Consider the following 23400-nt stretch of genomic DNA (forward strand, 5'->3'; position numbering starts at 1 on the left):
AATTTGGTCTAATGCTCCGAGTCCCGTAGGCAGGGTGAGAAGCAGAGGGAAAACCAGGATCCCTAGTTCCAGATTCAGGGCAGTGCTTTGTCCCTTACCCCAGATTTGGAATTCAAGCTGCCACTCAGATTTGCCTACAGGACCTGGGCGGGTGACGACAATTCTTGGTCTCAGTTGTCTCATCGCTCCTATCTACCTTAGAGTAGCACTGCTAGGAGCGTCACATGAAATAATGACTGTTAAGTGCCATGCAAATCGCCAAGCAATTTTCAAGTACAAAGAGTGCCCTGCATTTCAGTTATTGTCAAGACAAACATTCTTAATTAGTCAGTCAACGATCATCACCTACCTGAATAAACATTTTTGGGAATCTGGCCAGCAAGGTTTACTTTTTAGTTTTGTTCTGTGTTTTGAAGTTCCCTAGAAACTTGGTTATGGACTGAGTGTTGTATGATCTTAGGAAGTTATTATTATTAATATGTTTTTATTTATTTATTTATTTATTTTTGCGGTACGCGGGCCTCTCACTGTTGTGGCCTCTCCCGTCGCGGAGCACAGACTCCGGACGCGCAGGCTCAGCGGCCATGGCTCACGGGCCCAGCCGCTCCGCGGCATGTGGGATCTTCCCGGACCGGAGCACGAACCCGCGTGCCCTGCATCTGCGGGCGGACTCTCAACCGCTGCGCCACCAGGGAAGCCCAATAGGAGGTTATTTTTAATTCAGTTAGGTGTGATCATGGTGTTGTGGTTATGCCCGGGATGCCATTAATTTCGGGGACTTTGTGATGAAGTGTTTCTGGGTTATTGTTTAGGTGTTCTGTATCATGTCTGTAATGTACTTTTCAATGGTTCAGCAATTATAGATGCATGCTTGTGTGTGTACACACATATATGGCAAAATGTTAATTTTTGAATCTTGGCGGGAGGTATCTTATATGCCTGGCTGTTGAGTAGACTATCATCCTAACTTCCTGTGTGTTTAAAAATGTTTATAGAAAAGTGACTAGTAAAACAAGTTTTCCAGGTGATCCTGATTCTCTCTAATAGTTTGAGCCCACTGATGTGGAGCTCTGAGCCACTGACCAATGACAATGTGTGAGTGAAAAAAATCTTTTAAATTCCCTGCTTGGTGTCTTTTCAGAATTGGAATCACTTTTCTTCAGCAGTACTAGTGAGGTTCTATTTCCCATTGCTCTGTTTTGCCTGTCTGAGTCACCTATAAGACCAAAGTACTGAAATAATAAACCGTCTTCAACATTTCCAGGCAGACCTAAGAGGTGATACTGACTCCACTAGAAAATATTGACTAGTCCAGTGGTTCCCAAACTTAGGCGCCTAGAAACATCACCTACAGAATTTCAGCAGGCTTAGAACAAGACACAGGCAACTGATTTAACAGATATAATTCTAATGTACATCAGAGGTAATTCTAATGCACATCTAGGTTTGAGACCCATATTTTAGACCACAGTGACCACAAAGCCAAGGTCATAGGTTTGATTCCCAACTGAAGAGCTATTTAACTTTTGCAGAAAGAAAAGTTCTGTTCCTTAAAGATATCCTGCACAACTTACTCTGTTCTATCATTTTAAAATAGGGGTCCTGGTGGGAAAAAAAAATGAAAAAAGGGAGCCAGGACAAAGAAGGTGAATGGATCAGATCAATTTACTATTGCAAACCCATATACGATTTTTTTCCCCTTCTCATGAGAACCTGCTACGTTCTATTGTAGAGGTGACTACATTTTGTTGATGGGTGAAAAGAGGCCTTTTTTCGTTGTTCTCTGACTGCCAAGTGTATTCCTACCTCAGGAATTTTGGATGAAAAGGTAAAAATGTCTTGTTAGTATCAGTGAATTATGATCCAAATGAATCACGCTTTTAATGAAAAACACTTGATGCACACTTACCCGGCATGCCTGAAAGGAGAAATTGAACCTTGGGAAACAGAAAAATTAACGCTCCCCCCTCACCCAACTACCTTTATTACGAACATTTTCTGGGACTTCCTGCACCACCGTAAAGGAAGCCAGGTGCTGCCCTTTGGTGCAGCCCTGGTTTCTTGCAGCAAGAACCAGCAGTGTCCTTCATCCATCAGCACGCCACAAAGCAGCTTCCCGTGTTCTTATGTAATACGTCTTTGCAGCTTAAACCTTTAATTAACTAGAGATGTCATCAAGAAAAGTTTACCAAGGAAGAGGATGCCCGGTTTAATTAAAAAGATCTTTAATAGTTATTAAGGAAATCAATTTGGAATTCAGGCCGGAGCGCAGTGTTGGGGGAGGAACTTTGCCATCTCTCTGGGTAATGGATTTTAACCCTTTGATCTGCATTGCTTCAAATCCCTGGAACAGTGGTGCAGGGGGATGGAGAGGGGTGCTTATTTATCACTCATCACTTTTGAATCTACCTTCCAGATCCCAGAGGCAGGTCTGCCTTACATACAGAAAGCCCAACCTTTCTGGAATGCAGTTATCCTGGCAATCGAAGGAAATGGAAAACCATTATAAATTGAAAATCTACTACCTCATAAGTATGAGCTATTTCTTTTTCCCAAGAGATACATTATTTCTCCCAGAGGATTTGTGCTTGGACTGTACGTCAGGTGTCTTTTTCTATTACTGCACAAACCCTCCTTCTTCGGATCAAGCCAGAAAAAAGGAATTTGGCTCTTTGGAGCACAAGAGAAATATTATTTTCAGTTGCCTCATGAAAATGATGACACCAAGGGTGAAACAGCCAGAGGATGGGCAAAATAAATCGCCTATGGTGTGGCGGTGGGGGGGGGGTACTGCAAAAGGGAAAGAATTTTTATTTTAAAAGAACAACATTCTGCCAGCAGGGGGATGATTTTAATATCATCCTCTGATGCAACCCAGCTGAATTCAAATGCTAAAAGAACTTTTCAAATAATCTCTGTTTAATTAATATTTGTACAGCACTTAATGAGGGAAACTGAAGACAGGTGAGGAGCATGGCTACAAAAATGACTTTCCTGTTGCAACGTAGCTCATTCTCAGGTGGACTGAAGCGCCTCTACCTGGAACTCCTATCATTACTCACTGGAAACTCAACAGAGAGGATGAACCAGATCTTTGGGTGCTCAACCTGCATCCTAATCACCAGCTTACACTTTCTTGAAGAGTTGGCAACAGGCTTGTATTTATTTGTATTACTCACAGCAAGTTGCCCAGAATCTGTGCCTACAATGTCTCTGTTGATTGCTGATTACCTGGAAACTTCTGGCCTTATTAGCCCACAAAATGTCTCCGGTCCCTGTTTCACTTGGTCTATTGAACCTAGTGAGGGGTGTCACTTGGGAGAATTGGGGGTTTGGGGTAGATGCGTTATAATGCAAGCTCTACTGATGAACTTGCTGTCTTGCTGGAAATAGATCAGGTAGCTTCTCTGAGCTCCACTTTCCTCAATTACAAAATAAGAAGCATTGAACTAGATGGTCTCCAAGGCCCCTTCTGACTCTAATATAGTCTGCTCCACTATTTCCCCTTTGTCTTGGCTGGGTGTATCTGTTCTAAGTTAGCAGACTGATGGTAAACAGGAAATCTCAGTGCTTATTGAAACATTTGTGGCTAAAGTACAGGTTGTAAACTAGCAAGCAGGAGGCTGGATCCAGTCTGTAGACCTGTTTATAGTTTAGCCCACCTAATTTTTCGGAGAGGGGGTGGGAATTGAATTAGTTAACAACAGTTAAAATCCAGGCGATATCACGAAGTTGGACTTGTGTTTCTGTTGAGAAGTTGGAAAACTCTGGTACTGCTTCATCTTCATTGGCAATGATCTGTTTCCTTGTGAGTCCTACATAGACCCAGCCCCTTCCCACTGTGTCCTCAACAAGAAGGTTGAATGTCAGTTTCACTGTTTTCATTGATCTCATGCTATTTCACTCATTCATGGCCCACGGTGTTATGTGGGTAGAGGAAGAGAGGGTTGGAGGGATAATTAGAGTCTGATGTCAGGAACCTCCTGTCCTGTGAAGAGACATCTGTGTCAGGAGCCTGGCTGCTTCCTGAGATGTGTGAGCTGCTAGGTGGATAAAGTTCCTTCAGTTGGGTGGATAGAATCAGACAGCCTTTGACTGATATGGGCAGCACAATTATTTCCCATTTAAAGCCAGTGTGATTTGTCCACATTGGCTCTCCTTTGAACAAATGTTTTGATTATCGTTCACTCAGAATCCTGCCCCACAGGAACATTTAGGCTATCGCAAACTCAGCACACCCACAGAAGAACTTGAACAGCAAAGACCCTTTTGTTACCTAAGAACATCAATCTTTTTTTAGCAACATCACTGGAGTCCTCCTGTTCATTACAGTGGCCATCTAATTTATTGCCTAAAATATGAATTTCTTGAAAGTGAAAGGGGGGCACTATTAATAATTAGGCCAGGAAAACAGGAATAAACCAGGACTGCCCTAAGCAAACTGGGGCATGTAGACACCCTGCTCAATGAGCAACACCCACTAATGTCTTGATCACAAGATCTGCCATTGGCCGTAGCAGCTTGTCCTAGGAACCAGATTTGTCCCATTTCCACCCCTGGGTATGCTTGGCTCCTCTCCTTGTTGAAATTCCTGCCAGATTGGAGAAGACTCACCCCGTTTCCATTCCTTCCAGGATTTGAGCTCTCCTGCCCCCTTCTACCTTTCACTGATGCCTCTAAACTTAAGCCTCCCAAGAAGGACTGTCTTTGATTTGTCACAGATGATGCAGGTGGCAATCAGACGTGGCTGTGTGAACTCTGGGTCCTGGGGAATGAATGATAGCTGTCTTCGGATCCCTTCATTTCTTCTGCTCCTGGCCCCCTCTTTCCTGCTAGGTAATTCAGGCTAAAGAATTTTCCTCTCCTTTTCTTTAAGCTAATTGGGTCATCCCTTCATGCTGCTAGAACTTTACATTTTCTGTGTGGGGAGAGGTGGTCCATGGCTCAGGTCACTGCAGGACAACACCACTGAAGATCAAACCATTTTCACAACCAGCAAAGGCATATCATTGCAGCAATAGTGAGTTTTATACTTGGCATTTGGGTGAGGAACAAAGAAAGTTTGGGGGCACTTCAAATAATGAAAGAAAGGAGCAGGCTTTTGAAATGCAAAGATATAAATCCCTTTCCAGGAAGCAAATTATACCGTGGTACATAAGAAAGAAAAGGGAGGCGGGGTTGAGGGTAGTAGGATGGTGAAAGGAGGTGTTTAATGGATGGAGAAAGATCCAGAAAGGTGAGTCTCAGATCCCTTAGATAAAGCCACCCATCTATGTGACGAAGATAAGAGGAAAAGTCGGCTGGCTTTATTCTTTTGACAAAGATGCACCAGTGTGGCAGAGAGAGGAAGTAAGGAGGTTGGTAACAGCTCACTCTCATTTACCACACAGCCTAAACTATTCTATCACTCACTTTATAAAAAGGCTTCGCAGGAGACTCGGGACATACAGTTTGACAGAGTCTACAGTGGCAAGGAAAAAGGAGAGGAACACAGAGGGAAAGGGAGCTGATGTATTATTTACAGGTGAATAAAGAACTTGAATAAAGCAGGCTGCAGGATCAGGCCCAAAGGCTTGTGTCTGTACGACTGTGGAATAAAGACAGACATCTCTGAATTCTTGCTGCTGCTTTTTTTGCTGCTGGAGACCCTTGCCAGTGCTGGGCCCGTATGCATGTGTCTCAGCTCATCTCCGTGCTCCAATCTGCCATGCTCTCAGTTACATTTCCCTGCGGCTCACAAGGGGTAAAGGCCTCACCAGGAAGCTGCCGGGCCTCTGTGGGTACAATCTCATTAGGCTGGGCACAGAGGACATCTCACTGGTGGTGGCAGGGCTAATAAGCATGCAGATGGAAGACACACATGCACACACACACTCTCACTGAAGTCATGCAGTGGGCAGAGAGCAGGGATACAGGGGATCGGATCTGAAAGGAACAAAAGGCTGCAGCCTCTGCAGTGAGCTGAGTGAGAGTGATAGGAGGACAGCTAAAGGCAACCAGAAGCAAAGTGTGAAAACCCACAGCAAAAGGCACCGGAGAGCATATGCACTGGACTTCACAGCTTCCTCCCATTCCCGGCTTACATTGGCTCCATGTCCTGCTTTACACAGCTTTCTGGGGCCATAATGGGTTTTATTCCACAGTTTTTACACTAACATGAATGACTCACATCTGCTCCAATACCCAATTCGCTCTCTAATGACTTTGGCTGCTAGGAGAGAACTTGCCAACGACAGGAGTGGCAGAAAAGAGTCCCAATTCAGGGACGAGGAAGGTTACAACCCCATACGTGTGAGCTGGAAGGCCTTTGAGAGGACATGACATCAGGAATGGGGAAACAGACCCGGAGAAATCGGGAATTTGCTCCAGACTATCAAGACCAGAGGTCGATCTATTTTAGGGCACCAGGATAGTCCTAATTCAGAATGCTCTTATTTTTCTTATTTTCCTGCCATGTTAAATCTTTTGCTAGGAGCTTTTCCTCCCCATATAGGCTGTGATGAGAAAAAAGTAACTTGGATTAATCACCAATGATAGCTAATCCTCCACTGGGATCAACTGTGCTCTGCATTACTTAAGGTGGATATTAAAGTGTTAAATATCCGGGGGACCCCTGAAGAGGCTGGGAGAGACTTAAAGGGCTGGACCCTGCATGGAGACTCACCTGGCTTCCAGATGTTTGAAGTCCCAACTGAAATCAGTTTCAACCCTAATGACAGTCACTGGCTTGACAACCTAGAATAATATGCCTTTTGGCTGGATCAGGTAATGACACTTGGCAAAACTGGATTCCCTTCACAGCTTTCATAGGCCCAGGGAATCTTCTCCACTTGAATGGAGGACAAAATGGTAATCAAGAAGCAAGCAACTTGGAAGGCAATCCCTGCTGCCCCAGGCATCACAGGCCCTGTATGGAGCTGCCATGGGAGACCCAAGGCCTCAGTTTCCCCAGATGCCAAACAGCACAAAGCACCTTACACCCTCAGCAGCAGGTGGTGTGGTGCTGCACCATCTCTAAAGCTTGGCGGTGGTGCTGTGTAACTGTTGGCCATCTGTTACTCAGAAGCAACATCACAAAGTGCTGAGCAGTCGACTACGGTGCTGCAGCTCCTGCCTGGAGCCGACAGCACCTCAGCGGCTTGCCTGGGGCTCCCCTGCAGAGCCTGCCACAGAACACTTTGCAGGCTCCAGCCTGCAGGTCCAGGGTAAGGCTCCTGGAAGGATCCAGGAAGCTCAAGATGATGCAGAGAGGGGTTCTCTTGCTGCTGCCCCCACCCCTGCCATGACCATGATCTACCTGGACCTTTGCCCAGCCAAAGTAGTGGCTGGGAAGCCTACCTCAACCTTTCAGAGTTCTAATTAAGGCAAATCCTGGACCATCCCCAGTGTTCTGTGTGATGGTCTGAGAGCTCAGCTGAATCTTGAGGTGGGCTGGCAAGAGTGCTCAGCTTCTCTGGGCTGTTTGATTTCCACCTTTGTTCCCAACCAAAAACTTCTCGTCTATAGCCTGGCCGAGAACACTTTGGCGCTATGAGAAAGGACTGCCCCGTGACTCAAAGACAAGGTACCAAACACAGGGGTTTTCAGCAGATTCCTCCATTTCTGACTCCACTTTTTGCTGACTCCATCTTACTGGAGAGTGAATTCTGGAGCCGTGCTTTCCATCTGCGCTCCCTTCCCATGCTGAGCTCTGTAGGGAGAGGCAGGGAGGATGATGGCTACAGTAGTAGATGCATCACTTTCACCTCCCCAGGCAACTTGTTGAGATAAGCATCCCTCCAACTCAGGCAACAGACATAATATGGCACTGTTCCCCAGCGAGAGCAAGGTTTCTTTCTTTCCCTCTTTGAGGGATGAGATGATCAGGTAACACCAGCACCTTGCATTTAGCTTTCACAACTATTCATTCGCTTGTCAGAGGAGGTAGTATCTTTCCCATACTACAGATGAGGAATCTAAGGCTCAGGGAAGGTAAAGGACTTCCCCAAGATTCACACAGCTAGCTAGCGTGGCTGACCCGGGCCAGGAACCCCTAGTCCAGTGATATCACCATCATTCCAGCCTAGCTGAGACCCACATGGGAATCCAATTCAGACTTTGCTCTGCCTCTGGACTCAAGTAGTTTTAATCTTCAAGAGGAAGGAGGATGCACTTCCAGAAGGCATTTGGGGAAAGGGGTTTTTGAAAGATAACCCTCTGTGCTCAGTACCCCCCTGCCCCAAAACCACTTTCCAAGAACCCCATGTGGTTGACCCAGCTTTGGACTCCATCCCCCACCCCCTTTCTGCAAGCACAGAGCCCTGGTCCTTATAGGGAGAGAAAACCCTTAAGGGAGATAATTACACCTTAATTTTTAAAAGGATTTCTTTAAAGTTAAATTTAGACCAACTCAGCGTTCCATTAAGGAGAAAAAGTTGCCAGGCACCTGCAGGCAGGCAGAGAAACACCTTGGGGAGCTGGCTGAACTCTGCCTTGGCCCTGAACGGCCAGGAGCGTGGTTTGCGGGTGGGGCAGTAGCCCCGCCAGCGGCCCAAGGTCTCAGCGTCAGCTCCCATAGGGCGGGTGCCCAAAGGGCGGGACCCGGCTGTGAGCGCCACGTGCAGACCCCCGCGGCGAGCCGGAAAGTCCTCCCAAGCACAGCTCCTCCTGGCGCCGGCTGGCCCTTGGATCCCAGCTCGCAGCTGGGGGTGGCGGGTCTCGCGGACGCACCTTTCCCGCCCCGCCCCACCCCAGTATGGCCCGGGAGCTACGCCCAGGGCTCGCCGGGGGCGACCCCAGAACAGCACCCGGCGCCTCGGTGGGCGGGCGGCGGTAGCGCCCCCTCTCAGAGCCCCATTCGCTCCTGCCCGGGCTCCCTCGGAGTCGGTCTGTCTGTCGGCCCTCCCTCCCGCTTCGCTCCCTCCCTTCCCTCCCCCGTCCTGTTCCTCCCGGGGTGCCTGCCGGGCACAGCCTCGGATTCCTCCCTCCCCACAGCTCGAGTCAGTTTCCCTCGCGGCGGCTGCCGAGGCGGCGGCAACGGCGGCGGCGCGGGAAGCATCTCGGCGGCCACCGCGCTTCTCCGGCTGGAGCGGGCGTCCAGCTTGGCTGCCCCTCGGCCCTTCCCTGCCGCGTCTCGCGGCACCGTGTTCCCACCACCCCTGCTCTCTTCTCTCCCAAGCGGGCGGGGCGCCTGGCCGGATCCCACCGGCCCTCCACCCGGATCCCGGGGCTAGCGCTCCCGGGAGCAGGGCGCTCTGGGGACTCCTGCCCCGCCGACCCTGACCGCCAGGGGGTGCCCCACGGGCGCAGCGCCACCGAGAGGAGAAGGCAAGAGGGACCATGCGGCGTCTGACTCGCCGCCTGGTGCTGCCTATCTTCGGGGTTCTCTGGATCACCGTGCTGCTGTTCTTCTGGGTAACCAAGAAGAAGTTGGAGGTGCCGGCGGAACCTGAAGTGCAGACCCCCAAGGTACCGGTTTGGCGGCGCGCCGGGCGCGGGGCAGTGGTGGGCAGGAGGGCGCGCACCTCGCGCGCCGGGTTTGCGGGCTCCCGGGAAGCCAGGGCTGGGGTCTGGGTGCTGCGAGCAGGTAACCGGGCGCCAGATGCGGCTACACTGTGATGTTTCTGGATTTTAAAAAGCTCAGGGGCATCCCCGGCCCCGCGCCGTGTGTAAAGTGGGAGTGGGAGTGGGTGTGGATGGTGGGCGCGCTGGCGGGCAGAGCGGGGCTCTCAACTTGGGCAGCGCGCCGGGGTCCCTGGGAGACGGGGGCACTACGGTCGAGCAGCCCAGGGGGTGGCCGTCCGTGGACGCCGCGAGAGAGTCGCCGGTGGTGGGGTCGGGTGGCAGGGCCGGCAGGTGCTGGCGCCCGCGAGAAATCGGGCGGCCGCGCTGATCTCCTTCCTTCCCTCAGCTGCCAGGCCCTACCGGGGGAGGCCGGAGACCGAGGGTGCGCCGCGCGCGCGTCTGCGGCGCGGGAGAGCGCCCTGCAGCCTCCCGGGCGGTTGCTGCCTTTCGCCACCCCTGATTTGTAATTTTCCTCGATCCCTCCAGCTGGCATTGGAAGTTGAATTGAATGTGCCCTGAACATCACTAAAGAGCCTGTAAAAACAGACGCCTTGGTATTGGTGGGGAGTTGGGGAAATGAGAATCCAAGTGGCTTTTCCAACTCCAGCCCAGTCGGTTCATATGAGCGGAGCCGCAAGGTTCCGTCTTACCTTTATTCAGAGCCCCTATTCCTTGGTCTCCTCTTCCACAGACCTGGCTGTAGGACACAGAAAAAGGAGGCCTCAGGGGTTTCCTGACCAGCCAGGAAACGTTTATGAACTGGGTCCAGAGAGGTCCTCCAGCGACCGCGAAAACGCCCTTGGAGAAGATTTACGGTCCCAAGCTGGAGACAGAAAATAATGGGGGAAGGGGGAGAGAGGGGAGGCCCTCAGTAAGAACAGTGCAGAGCACCTATTAGGTGCAAGGTACATAGTGGGTGCTTCTTCATAAGTAGTTGTATGAGTTGGGTAGGATTCTCCTTATTCCATAGATTAGGAAACCAGTTCAGTCTTTAAGTACCTTGCCTTAGGACACTACTGATTTGAACTCAGACCCCCGATATTCAGGATCTTTCCATTATATCAAGTTGCCTTGGAGATTGCCTTTTTAACTAAGTCTCTGGTCACTTATGTTGTGGAATCTTGCCGATGCTCGATTGAATTCCACAATCATTTATTGATGATCTGCCATGTGCCAGGCAGTGTGCTTGGTACTGTGCGTACAGAGATGCAGAACTTGTTCTCTGCAGTAGAGGGATCTGCTCAGGAATGGACCAGGACCATACAGTGTGCTGAGGGCTACAATGGCTCAGTGCACTGGGCGTCATGGGAGCCTGGAGACTTCCTGGAGGAGGAGGAGGACATAAGGGAACTGAGTTGAGAAGGATGAACAGTGGTTTTGCCAGTAGGTAGGGAGGGCACTCCAGGTAGAGGTTAATTGCACCAAACAGGCTGAGAGGAATTACACAGCACGCTGGGTGAGTCTGGTGTCAAAGCATGTGGCCAATGGCAGGGATGAGGTTGGGAATATGTGTAACGGTCCTGTTGGGCAGGACCTTGTGGGTACCAGGGGACCTTGGAGGTGTACTAAGCAGGGGAATGATGAGGTCAGACTGATGATTTCAAACAGCCTTCATCACACGGGATCAATTTTCTCACTCAGCTCAGACCTAGAGGTCTGAGGTGAGGGAGATCTGGAGAGCTCATAGATCTGGAGAGCTTTTCGTCTTTTTCCCTGGGTGGTTCTGCTCCTTGTGAGGTTAATGATGCCTGTGGGGGCATGAACTCTCTCTGTTTTGCGTTGAACCTCATTACCTTAAGCTTGCTTATCCTAGTCTACACCAGGGAGCTGGGGCAAGAGATGTGTTTCCTTCCTTGTGCACTTTTTCCGTCTTCTTTTCCTGCCTCTTCTCATCCTGGCGAGCGCTGAGCACACATTGATCGAATGCAGCCACAGGCCAGGCTCTGTGCTAGGTTTGGGGGTGGCTGTGATAAGTACACTGTGCCCCTGCCGTTTGGCGGGGGCGGCTCTCACAGGTTCCTGGTTGAGGCAGAATTGCAAACAAATGAGTAGCGGCATGGTATGGGGGCAGTGGTCTAATGGCAGAAGTCCAGACATAGTGCTGTGCAGTCACTTGCTCTTTGTCTTAGTATCTTCCTTTACCCTCATTTTCTGTATCCTTTATGTAACCATGAATTCTCCAGACTTTAAAAAATCTTGATAATTCTTATTATTGGTCACCCTTTTTTGTTAGTAGATTTCTTCTTTCTGTTTTTCACCTGTATTATGCCTTTTGGTGTCTACATATATGTGTGGTGTGTATTCGTGGGTGTATTTTGTGTCTGGTGGATGAGCAGCCCTCTGTATCTTAGTGTATGTGTACCTGAGGGCCAGGATGGAGAGACAAAGAGAGGTCCTTCTTAGCACTAGAACAGTTGTATTTCCATGACTGGTCTACTCAGGAAATTTGAATGTCAGGTCCCAAGGAGTGCCGTGGGTTTCCAAACCTGATTCCATGTCAGAAACACCTGGAGAGCTCGTTTAACTTACATGTTTTTGTGTTTATTGCAGAGATTATGATTCTGTGGGTTTGGTAGAAGGTCCTAGAATCAATATTTTTGCAAGGGCTCCATGTGAGTCTGAGGCAGCCTGTTGATGGGTGGTATTTGGGAGCTAGATGAAGAATACCAAGTCTCTTGGGTTTTTTTGTAGTTCGGTGGGCCCCATGTAAATATGGCCGAATGATTTCATTCCTCTTGAGTTCCTCGTGGACCAAGCCTGTGTTCCTCGTGGACCAAGCATTTGTATTGTGCTTTACAAATTCACAAACTCCATTTCACATATATTAGCTCATTTAAGCTTCACAATGACCACAAACAATAAGGCAGACATACTTTTATGCAGATGAGATGGAGTAATGAGGTTAAACAATTGGCCCAAGACAACAAAACTATTATGAAGTGGCAGCATCAGGACAAGAATGGAATGGGATTATTTTGGCAACTGCTCACCCAAGTGCTCCTTCCATGCCATCAAGCCACATGGATGCCTGAGTCTGCGCTAGTGGGTGATGGGGTGAGGTTAGGGGTGTTAATAGCTGCACGATGCTCACCTACTTTCCAAGCACTTCCATGGCTCCTCCCTAGGTGTTTTTGCCTTTGGAGAGCTCCAGGGAGGTTGGTGCAATTTGTGGGGAAACCATTTCAGGCGGACTCCTGCTCTGCCCTTGGGGGAGGTCATATGGGGCAGAGGAGGCTCCTCTGGCTGGACAGAGTGCACCCTGGTGGGGCGGGTCTGATGGAAGGTTGCAGCATCATTGGGGGGTTGCCTCAAACGGTTGCAGGTGGTTGCAGCACCGTTGGTTTAGGAATCATTTGCCAGGGCGGAGATTGTTTCCTCAACCGTGGGAATTATCCAGGGACATTTGTCTATTGTAGGGAAAAATGTTTGGTTTTTGAGTGAGTTCAGTATCCTAGGTTTTCCTAGACAAGCTCATGCACAGTCATGGGGAGAGCTCTTGCCTTGGACATGTCTGAAGCCAGGGGTCCTCTGCCTAGGGCTCTTCCCAGTGTGGTGGAGGGTGTCAGTTTATTTTCTAAAGCAAGAGCACTGGGCTCCCTTCCCTTAAAAAATATTTAGAGAAGTTGAAATGGTGGAGGGATTGAACTAGAGAGGGCTATGGCGAGGGCTCCTGGGGCTGGGGACTTCCCAACTTGTAGATTCCATGCAGCCAATTGCCTTCACTGGGGACTAGACCCTTATTTCCCTTTCTTCAATGTTAGGGAACATCCTCATTCACCTGGCAATGTGATCTCCAAAGTGGGCCTGATAAAAAAATAAAACCTGTGCTCCGTCACAATCCAAGTGATATGGAGAAGCCAAGCTGCACTCCAGGTTTAAGAAAATTAGCTGGATTTTTTTCCCTTAGTTTCAAGAAGGGCTGTTTCTATTAATAGCTCAAATAAAGATTTAAGTTTGACTTTTCAATGTTGATTTGATTTTTTATGGGTTTTCCCACCCCCAAATTCAGCAAAGCTCTAATTCCTAATTGAAAATCCTGTAACAAGCTTGATGCCTTAATTTAAACTGTATTTTAGCAATAAATACTGTACCACTAAAAAAAAGGACCTGAAAAATGTTTCCATTTTTTTCCTCTCCCCTATCATTTGTTTGCTTCTTGGAGAATTATACAATAACTGGCAGAATTTTTAAAAAGCCCAGCAAATTTGTCTCTTATTTCCAAGAAACTAAATTTAGTCCAGGGGCTTAGGGCTTAGCAAAAGCAGAAGAATTTGAGGCCTGAGGGTGCTTTTGGAGGAAGGTATTGGAAATGTAAAGGCTTTGAATAAAGTGCCTCAGGCCCATGTAGATGTATTTGTGCTGTACTAGAAATATAGCAAAAACTATTAGAAAAGAGCCTGTTTTCTGTAATATTTGTATATTGCAAATGCCTTATATATATGACACTGTTATTGTATTCCCCATTTATTAGGTAATTTCTCCCACTCAAAAAAATTCATCAATTTTAGAGAGAGGCCCTAATAATCTGCTGACGCTCAGTGGGTGTATTTTAGACTGTCCAGGGAATTTTGACTCTGGCATGACCAGAAATAGCTCATTTTCAGATGAACATTCATCCTTCATGAACATTCATTTCTGTGTGTGCTGGTGCCTGCGCTGGACGCTGTGCTGTTTTCCCATGTAAGGCAGTTCCTGGAGAAGGTGGCAGGGGTGGTGTTGCCTTGTGGGCCAGATGTGGCTGCTGTGAGAAGCTGGGAAATATGAGACTAGAAGGCTGGAGCTTCAGGTATTCAAGAAATAGCATGCTTTTGCTTTCTAGATATCAACAAGCTTAGAAAAACAAATCAACCCCCAAACCCTCAGCTCCCCTGTACTTCCTCTCTTGCCCTGTTCAGTCCCATCAGGCTGATGGGAATTTCTCCTCCTTGGGTCATTTTTGGCCTGCCCTGGGTTGCACCCTTGTCCCTGCTTGCTTTCCCAGCTGGCATTTTCCCCCAGGCCCTGTCCCAGGGACTGATAGATCTATTCGAAGGGAACCTCTTTGAGTCAGTCTAGGGAGCTCTCTCTTTCTCTCTCTCTCTCTCTCTCTCTCTCCCCCTCTCCCCCTAAACCCTTGTTCCCCTAAGTGGCCTGGTACTTTTGGAAGCAAAGACCAGGAATCCCTGTCTCAAAATTTTCTAGAGGCACAGAATGATATCTGCTCAAATCAGGGAAGACAAAGGGGCAAAACCAGAAAAGAAAGAGAAATTAATGTCCCTGTCACAAGCTTCCCCAGCCTGTCTAGAGACTACCCTTTTCCAAGGTTGCTCATCTGTTTGTATCATTTAAAAGTGTTAATTTCCAGTTATCAGAGGTCATTTATTAACTGAACAGGGACAGAATGAGGCTGCCGTTGGCTGATACCTAAAGGCCCGGGATTTTTACAGGGACAGGTTCACATGCCATCTTGTCTGCCGCCTTTGCCTGCATCCTTTCCCACACCTCTCCCATCCCAAATTTCCAAAACAGTCTTATGCTTTATCAGGGACACATTATCAGGAACACATTTTGAAGTTGAAGAAATGTGTTTCTGTGCCCTTGTTTAATTTCTAACGTTTACAGTTTTGTCACTCTTCCAGAGCATTTCAAAGTCCCCGATGCATTTTTTTTGGAAAAGAATCTGAATTAGAAAGTAGGGACAAATCCCCAGCTCCTCTCTCTGGGAGCATCTGTGAACCCTGTCATGACTTTTGCACATTCTACCCGAGACCAGCATTATGGACCCACCATCTGTCTGGGGAGGTGAGTCTGACATGCCCAGTGCCCTCTACAGCTGGCTGCTGCCTCTTTCACTTGCCCGCAGTGACCCTGAGCTGGGTGGTCAGCCTTCCTCCTTGTCTGGACCTCAGAGACTCACACTGTTCACCAGGGTTGAAAGATGGAGAGCCCAGCCCTCCCCTGGGAGCTCCCACGGTGTCATAATCAAGTGTGATTTCACCTTCTGGTTTTTCTTATATACGTGGCAACCTGGGTGTCTCTTTCTGCCACTGGCAGTTCTGGGGATAACTCAGATAGTCTCTTCCGGGCTCAGTCTCCTCAACTGTGAAATGGGAGCAGCATGCTACAGCGCTGCCTGTCTCCCACTTGCCTCGCCAGCAGTCTGAGTCATTTTGGGTGAACTGTGAATAATTCTGAAGTGAGACCTCGTGGCTTTAAATAATTAAACCACAGATACTCTGTGTCTATTGCTTATCTTTTAATTATTTTACCAGAAATGCTAGCTTAACCCAAAGATAAATCAGTTTTCCGAGTCCTCAGATGTTGAACTGATTAAGAAAGAACTCCTTTGGGATACTGAAGAACGCGCATGCACACACGTGTACACTGGCACCCTGGAGAATTCTGCAGAAGCTCCTGAAATTTGCTGGCTCTGGAATTTTGGTATTTCAGAATAAATGGCCTGAGATGACCTTCTGGGGCGGCAGTCTTTGCATTTGGCAGCAGCTGCTGTCATCACAGGACCTAATGAACACTAGGAAGCTAATGGGGAGAGCGAGGAAGAGACCTGTCTCTGTGGCGGGAGGAATGTATGTGCCACTCAGGGAGTCCTCTTTCCTCCTGTTTTTCTTTCCATCACCTCCCTCCTCCCTTCATTATTCCTCCTCCTCTTACTCACATCTCCTGGGAAGCCAGGGGGCCCCAGAGCAGAGAGGCACAGGGCACTTGGTTAGGAGCCCCGGGAAGAAGTCTGGAGGTGCAGGAGCCCAGTACTTCCCTGCAAGCACGGACCAAGGTCAGGAGCAGCCTGTCTCGCTGCTGCTCTGGACACAAAGGCCGTTCTTTCCGAAGGAGGGAAGTAGCCGCTCTGGGCCATCCTGAGCCACTCTGCTCGGATGCTCTTATATCAGCATGAGCCCTCAGGGCAGGAATTAAGGAGCCATCAGACCACTATCTCGCGGACAATGCCAATTTCAAGTACAAAGTCTCTACTGTGTACCATTTCCTGGAGACAAGATTAGGCATTTGAAAAAAATAATTAAATTCTCCTCATGTCACTTGTCTTCTTAACTGTGACCACTACGGAGATCTTTCAAGGAAATGCAGGGCGGGCAGCACACGCGTGTGTTCCTGCCACTGGATCTGAGTGCCCAGACGAAGAGAACCTCCACCAGCTGCCTCTTTTCTAATGATCTCGTTGTTTAAACCCAATTTGCATCTCATTCCCAGCCAGGAAAGCATGAGTAACATCTACAGAGCAGGTAGGACCGCCCCATCTTGACAAGCTGTCTCCCAAGAGGCCATCAGTCCCTTTCCTCTGTCCTCACTAAGGTTTGGAAATAAGGATTTTTTTCCCCTAATGGTCCAGGCTGAGGATTTATGTAGCTCCTGTTGTTCCTCTGAGAACACTCTAATCGTTAATTCCCCACCCCACCCCCCCCAGCCACAGATAGACTGAGCCAATCAATATTTATGCCCCCATCACTCACAGCTGCAAGGCACAGGCATAATGGACGCCAAACTCCTTGATGGTCATTGAGAAATTATCTGGCGCCCGTGTTTCGGGCTCATTGTTTTCTGGGATCTTGGGGAGATCGGACCATGTCGTCCATGGATTATCTGTTTCAGGCTCCTTTTCCAGGATCTTGGGGAGATCAGGCCACGTGGTCCATGGATTAATTAAGCCACCCAGCTAATTGGCTGTTAATAGATGGGCAGTTGATAGCTGCCAGCTGAGTGCTGAATCGACCGACGGAGTTCCTTATTATGGTGGGCTGGTGGTCTTTACCTGCAGGGGCACTGGCTCAAAGACCTGACTAATTAAAGGTGAATCAGGAACTGGAAGATAAGAGGTAGCTTCCTCGCTCCACCTCTTTGTGCGACGTTTTACAGTTTACAAAGCGTTTTTATTCACAAGTGCCTCGTTTGATCCTTCCTGCAACCCCTTGAGGTGGGTGTTATTATTATCCTCGTTTTCTGAAGTATGATGAAGCTGAGATTGTAAGAGGGAGGAGACTGGCAAGCTCGCCCAACCGTAAGTGGCCTTGAACTCACTCATCTGACTGTAAAGCATGTACTGTTTGTATCATGGCCGCACTCAACGTCTGGCTAGCTTTCTTTTCCAGGGGAAATGAAATCTATTTTATATATGTATGTGTTATGTGTGTGTTTTCATGTGGACAAAAAGCTTATGCTCTTGCTGAGAAATGACTCCGTACCTCTGATAAAACACCAGTGTTGCTTTTCTGCATGTAAAAGGGAACGGAGGGTTTGATTAAGGGAACTGGAGAGCGGGTCTCCAGGGGGCCAACAGGACTTTGGGTTTTCTCCCAGGACAGGCCAAGTTTAACTCACTCGCAGGCCCAGCAGAAACATTCCACAGGACACTGTTTTCTGCTGTGGGAAGGTGCCGGCCTGGAATGGCGGAGTCATGGTCTGGGGAGAAGTGGAGAGAGAGAGGCTTTCCCACCCCTGAGTCCTGTAGTCGGCATTGTCTCTGTCCTTGATTCTCCGTGGCTGGAGGGGTTTGACAGCAGGAAATGAGGCTCTGCCGTCATTCAAGAGGCTGCTTAACTCAGAAGTCAACAGGATTGTGCAATTAAGACAGAAACCGTTGATATGAATCTCTTTCATGATGAATGTGGTTTTTAATCAATCAGAAGCAATTCCCCCCTAAGAGGAAAAACGTCATTTGAAAGAACCTAAGACGTACATCCTATTTGACATGCGAGGCAGGTGTATGGGGGAATGACTCCAAAGAAGTGTCTTTGGAAGGTACCCAGCATCACCTGAGAGCCTCCCGGCTCGAAGACAGAGGGTGCCCTGCCTGCGTCGTGCTCTTTAGCCTTGAAGGCCCAGGGTTCAGCCTCTTGGTGGCTGCTTTGGAGGTTGGGTGTGGGTAACGTAGTTGCTGCCCGTGTATATGCTTAAACTTACGACAGCATAAAAGCAGGAGGTTGCTAATACCGTCCTGGTATTTAGTCTGCAGTTCGGGTAGGCTACCCGGAGGGCTCATGGTGGTGCTTTCGTGATGTGGCCTGAATGACACAGTCTCTGTTGTGGGCTCCGGAGCAGAAGCGTGACTTCTCCACTCTTGTCCATTTCTGCAGAGCGTGGCAACATTAAAGGGGACTGTATTTTTAAAGAGTGTGCATGGAGTAAGAATGAAAAGAAATGTAAACCTAGAGAACTCTGATATTTTCGCCCTCCACTCAAAAGGCCTGATGGTTTCTAATCATTTAATTCTGCATCAGGTAAACACCCTGTAATTCTCCCTGCCTCTCTTAACACTGAGATTATGGCTTCTGCTCCAGGTTTTAGCTTTTCTCTTAAAACTGAGCATATATTTTGGAAAACGTCTTGGCAGTGTCTACTAAAGTTGAACACGTGTATATACCTATGACCCTGCCATTTCACTCCTAGGGATAAACCCCAAAGAAATGCATTTCGTATTTCAACAAATGCCTTGCACTCAAATTGAAGTCAGCAAACTTCTTCTGTAAAAGATCATGTACTCAGAATTTTTGTTGTTTTGGGTCATATGGTTTCTGTTGTAACCAACTCTGCTGTTGCAGAGCGAAGGACAATATGTAAATGAAATTGAGCACGGCCGTGTTCCAATAAAACTTTATTTATGGACGCTGAAATTTGAATTTCGTATAGTTTTCACATCTTGTGAAATATTATTCCTCTTTTGGCATGATTTTCAAAGATTTATAAATGCAAAATCCATTCTTACTTTGCCAGGGTATCCTTAGACAGGTGGCAGGCCAGATTTGGCCCTCAGGCTGTGGAATTCCACTTACATAAGGTACAAGAACAGAGCAAACTAATCTATGGTGTTTGAAGTCAATTTCAGGGTGACCCTTGGTTGGCATCAGTGACTAGAAGGAAGCAGGGGGGCATTTGGGGCATTGGTACTGTGTCAGTTTCTTGATCTGGGTGCTTGTAACTCGGGTGTGTTCATTGTGGGAGTTCATCGAATGCCTGCTCTTTTCTGTTTGTATACGCCTCCTCTATAAGACGTTCAAAAAGAAAAAGAATGAACTGAGTGGGTGGCTTCTGACTTCAGGTGTTCACCTGAAAGAGGTGTTCACCTCTTTGGGGTCAGAGCATAGAAGTTTTCATTCTTTTTACAGCCACTGGCTTCTGTTTCTGCGTAAGAATCTTTGGAGAAAGGTCTTGATAGGTCTTTCCAATTTCCCAACTCTTACTCCCTTTTACATACAGAGAGACATTTAATAACTAGTGTAGGACAGGTACCAGCCAGCCAAAGTACAATACCTGAGGAGAGTTAACCCTCTAGTCGCTGAATCATAGGAAGTTGGTTGGGGGAGGGGAATCCCAGAGGAGAGCCAGGCAGCGGGAAAGCCTTCAAGGCAGTGAGAACGGCCAATACGAATTCGGCTCCATAGTGATTCCGGGCTGAAATCTACCTATGTTTATAGTTAAGAGGTGGAGGCTTAGTTACAGTGAGTGGAATTATATAGCACAAGCTGGTGGCTTGTAGCAAACCACCTTCTATTTTTATTATTATTTTTTTGCACCCAGGACAGAAAGCAGAGAACTAACAACCTGAGCCCCTATGAGTGCCAGGTGTTTCCTGAGTCAGACATCTGTCCTTCCCAACAGCCCTGTACAATAGGCATTAGTAGCTTTATTTTTCCGATGAGGAACATCAAGGCTTAGGGAAGTTAAGTGACTTTCCCAAAGTCATGCTGCTCATCAGCAGAGGAACTGGATTCCAATCCAGATCTGTCTGGCTCCAGAGCCCACCTTCTTCCTACGTCACCATGCTCACCCCAGGTTTCTCCTCCCTCACAGTCACACCGAATCTGGACTCCTGAAAGTGATGATTGAATCGTTTCCCCTTAGCAACCTGGCTTTATAGCCCGCTTTTGTTCTGCTTCCTGGAATTACACACATCTTATTGAGACCAGAAGCTGTTGAATGAAATAGTTTTATATCAGAAGCTATCTCTTCCAGGACGAGTCATTTGAAAGCAATAGACAAGGAGAAAACTTTACAAAAGTTTCAAAGAGAAATAGATTGCTTTCAGCCCTGTTTGATATCCCTTGTCAACACGTCAGATGACTGGGAATGTTTCTGGTCCCAGGGTTAAACTTTGAAAACGGAAATCTCCAAGCTGTCACATTCTTGACCACATTAAGGTGATTTCGACACGCCTCAAGACTGACGAAAGAGGGCATGGTAAGGAGTTAATCAACAGATGCTGAAAATGCAAAGGCCATAGTGAATGGTAACCCCCCTCCATATCACCCCTCAGAGAGGAATAGTCCTGTATCCGACATAATAGCACCAATTATTTGGTTGTTTGTGCTGAGGAGTTGAAAGCTATCGTGTGCTGGGAAAATACTCAGCATGGAGCAGTAATTTTGGATCAGCTGATAATAAAGGATGCACTGGATTGACTGCTAATTCGATTATTAGCACCAAAACCAAATACCTGCTATTAACCATAAATAAGCCACATTTGGGGACTTCCCTGATGGCTCAGTGGTTAAGAATCTGCCTGCGAACGCAGGCGACACGGGTTCGAGCCCTGCTCCGGGAAGATCCCACGTGCCGCAGAGCAGCTGAGCCCGTGCGCCACAACTACTGAAGCCCGTGTGCCTAGAGCCCGTGCTCCACAGCAAGAGAAGCCACCGCAACGAGAAGCCCGCACACCGCAAAGAAGAGTAGCCCCTGCTCGCCACAGCTAGAGAAAGCCGGCACGACCCAACACAGCCAAAAATAAATAAATAACTGTTAAAAAGAATAAACCACATTTATGATACTTTCTACTTTTAAATACACATTTCTTTTTATAATGTGCAATTTCCTTTCTTCCCTTTCGGTGCCAAGACTTCTAATTCTCCCCAGTCATATTAAGCATAGCTGTTTTCTGAGCTGTAACCAAGTTGCTTTCTTGTTTCCTTCTGGTCTCAAAAGGGGTTGAGAGCTCTGACCTGTCCTGAGTGTCACGTGTCAAGGCCCTACGTGAGATGTGCTAGTTCTTTTCGGGGAAGAAGTCGGGGTTATTCCAGAGCAGAATCCCGGTCTTTCCCACGGGCACGGAGTCTTTATAAGGGGTAAGGGATTGTAGAATTTTCTCTGTGAAATACATGCTGGAGTTAATTGCCAGAGAAATGACCCAGTTGTTTTTTTTGTGGCACTTTGAGGTTTGGTCCTTGTTTTCCTGATTTGAGGAGGATGGGATGGGCATTTATTTAGGTGCTTTGGGTATGTGCCCTCCACCCCACCCCAGCAGGTAGGCCATCTTCCTACAAGTGGGTTGACTGTGTATCCCCGGTAGAATGAGATTCCAGCTGTCTTCTGCTCAGGGTGGCTATGAGTTCTGTGGGTGGGACCATCTGAAAGAAGCCTCGGGAGCTCCCTGGGTTGTCTGCAAGGAAAAGCTCCAGTAGGAGTCAGGAGGTGGCTCTGGCCATGTGCTCAATAAGTGGTGCAAGTGACTGTCAGGTGTCCTGCAGGAAGCGCTAGCGATGGAGCTTTTCGTGGCCACCATCATATGCTAGAAGGCTTCCATGGGGAGAGGGGTGTATGGCTGCCTTTCAGGAGAAATGCTAGGTGCTCTATCTGAGTTAAGTTATTCATTCTTTACAAGGCCTACCACAAGGTAGGCAGGCTGAGATTTACCTGGTACTTGCCAGTACAGTCAAACTGGGTGTTTAAGGCTGTTACCTTTCTGATTAAACAGTGTCTGAGCCATACGGGTTGTTTTTTTTTTTTTTTTTTTTTTGCGTTACGCGGGCCTCTCACTGTTGTGGCCTCTCCCGTTGCGGAGCACAGGCTCCGGACGCGCAGGCTCAGCGGCCATGGCTCACGGGCCCAGCCGCTCGGCGGCACGTGGGATCTTCCCGGACCGGGGCACGAACCCGTGTCCCCTGCATCGGCAGGCGGATTTTCAACCACTGCGCCACCAGGGAAGCCCCATACGGGTTGTTAAATGTTCTCTTATGAACATTATCTCTGGATGATGTATTGATTACCCTTATTTTACCAATGAAGAACTTGAGGTTCATAAACATCCAGCGAAACTTGTCCAAGTCAACAGAGCTAGTAAGTGGTGGAGCTAAGATAGGTCTGGATGATGCTGAGGTGCCAGTGGGGCAGTCGGCAAGTGAGAAAGACAGTGAGCTCCTTGAAGGAGTTTCTCCCTTTGAGCGCCCATCCAGCATGGGGAGACAGGCTTATCGAACAGGGGGAGACAGAGTGGGCCAGCTGCCCTGCACCAGGCCACTGGGTCAGGCTCGTCAGTTCATTCAGCAAACCTCCATGGGCATTGCTGGGTGAGGAGCGCTGTGCAGGATGCAAGAGGTGGCCGAGGCTGGTCCTGCTGCCCAGGGCGAATTCTTAGGAAGCAGTGGAGTCTGGCGCAGTGGCCCCCGGCTGGCGCCTGGCCAATTCTGTCTCTAGAACTCTGTCTCCCTCTTGGACTTTCAAGTGTGTTGTTTATTCCTGGAAAGATAGAACTGTGTCGCTGGGATGGCTGTTAAATGGTGAAATGGGCTGCAAAATGGCTAGAAGTCTGTTTTGTCTTTTAAGTCAAAATGGGATGTGAGGCCAAGGGGATGGAGAGAATCTTTACATGGGTTCATGGGATAAATGTTTGAGGCTATTGATTTCAAATATTCTAGGTGCTGTTCTGCAAGGTTGATTTCTTCCCCTGATCACGTCACTCCTCTGTTAGCTCAAGAAACTGTGGTTGAAGTTTAATCTCCTCCTTAGAGCTCTTCCACTAAAACAGGAACCTGTTATTCCACAGGGCCTCTTATTAGAAGAAGAAGGATTTAGGATGGCCTTTTAAAGTCCGTTCAGTGAGTTTTGAAGAAGTACATTTGCCAGCATCCACTTGTC

General features: G+C 48.2%; 2 protein-coding genes across 4 annotated transcripts in view; both read left to right on the forward strand.

Moving 5' to 3' along the window:
* The window catches only part of CAPN14 (calpain 14), a 149413-nt gene extending 140201 nt beyond the window's left edge, over window positions 1-9212 (forward strand). Inside the window, 3 exon segments of the mRNA XM_067006923.1 lie at window positions 7064-7205; window positions 8734-8865; window positions 8974-9212. Of these exon segments, the coding sequence (XP_066863024.1) occupies window positions 7064-7205; window positions 8734-8865; window positions 8974-9212 (513 nt within the window).
* GALNT14 (polypeptide N-acetylgalactosaminyltransferase 14) overlaps window positions 8637-23400 on the forward strand; it is a 220104-nt gene continuing 205340 nt past the window's right edge. For all 3 annotated transcript variants that reach the window (XM_067007867.1, XM_059079635.2, XM_067007868.1), the window contains exon 1: window positions 8637-9447. In XM_067007867.1, coding sequence (XP_066863968.1) covers window positions 9319-9447 — 129 coding nt within the window. In that variant the 5' untranslated portion in view covers window positions 8637-9318. The remainder of the gene's footprint in view (window positions 9448-23400) is intronic.

This window comes from Kogia breviceps, chromosome 11 (genome assembly GCF_026419965.1).
Source record: "Kogia breviceps isolate mKogBre1 chromosome 11, mKogBre1 haplotype 1, whole genome shotgun sequence".
Taxonomy (NCBI): Eukaryota; Metazoa; Chordata; class Mammalia; order Artiodactyla; family Physeteridae; genus Kogia; species Kogia breviceps.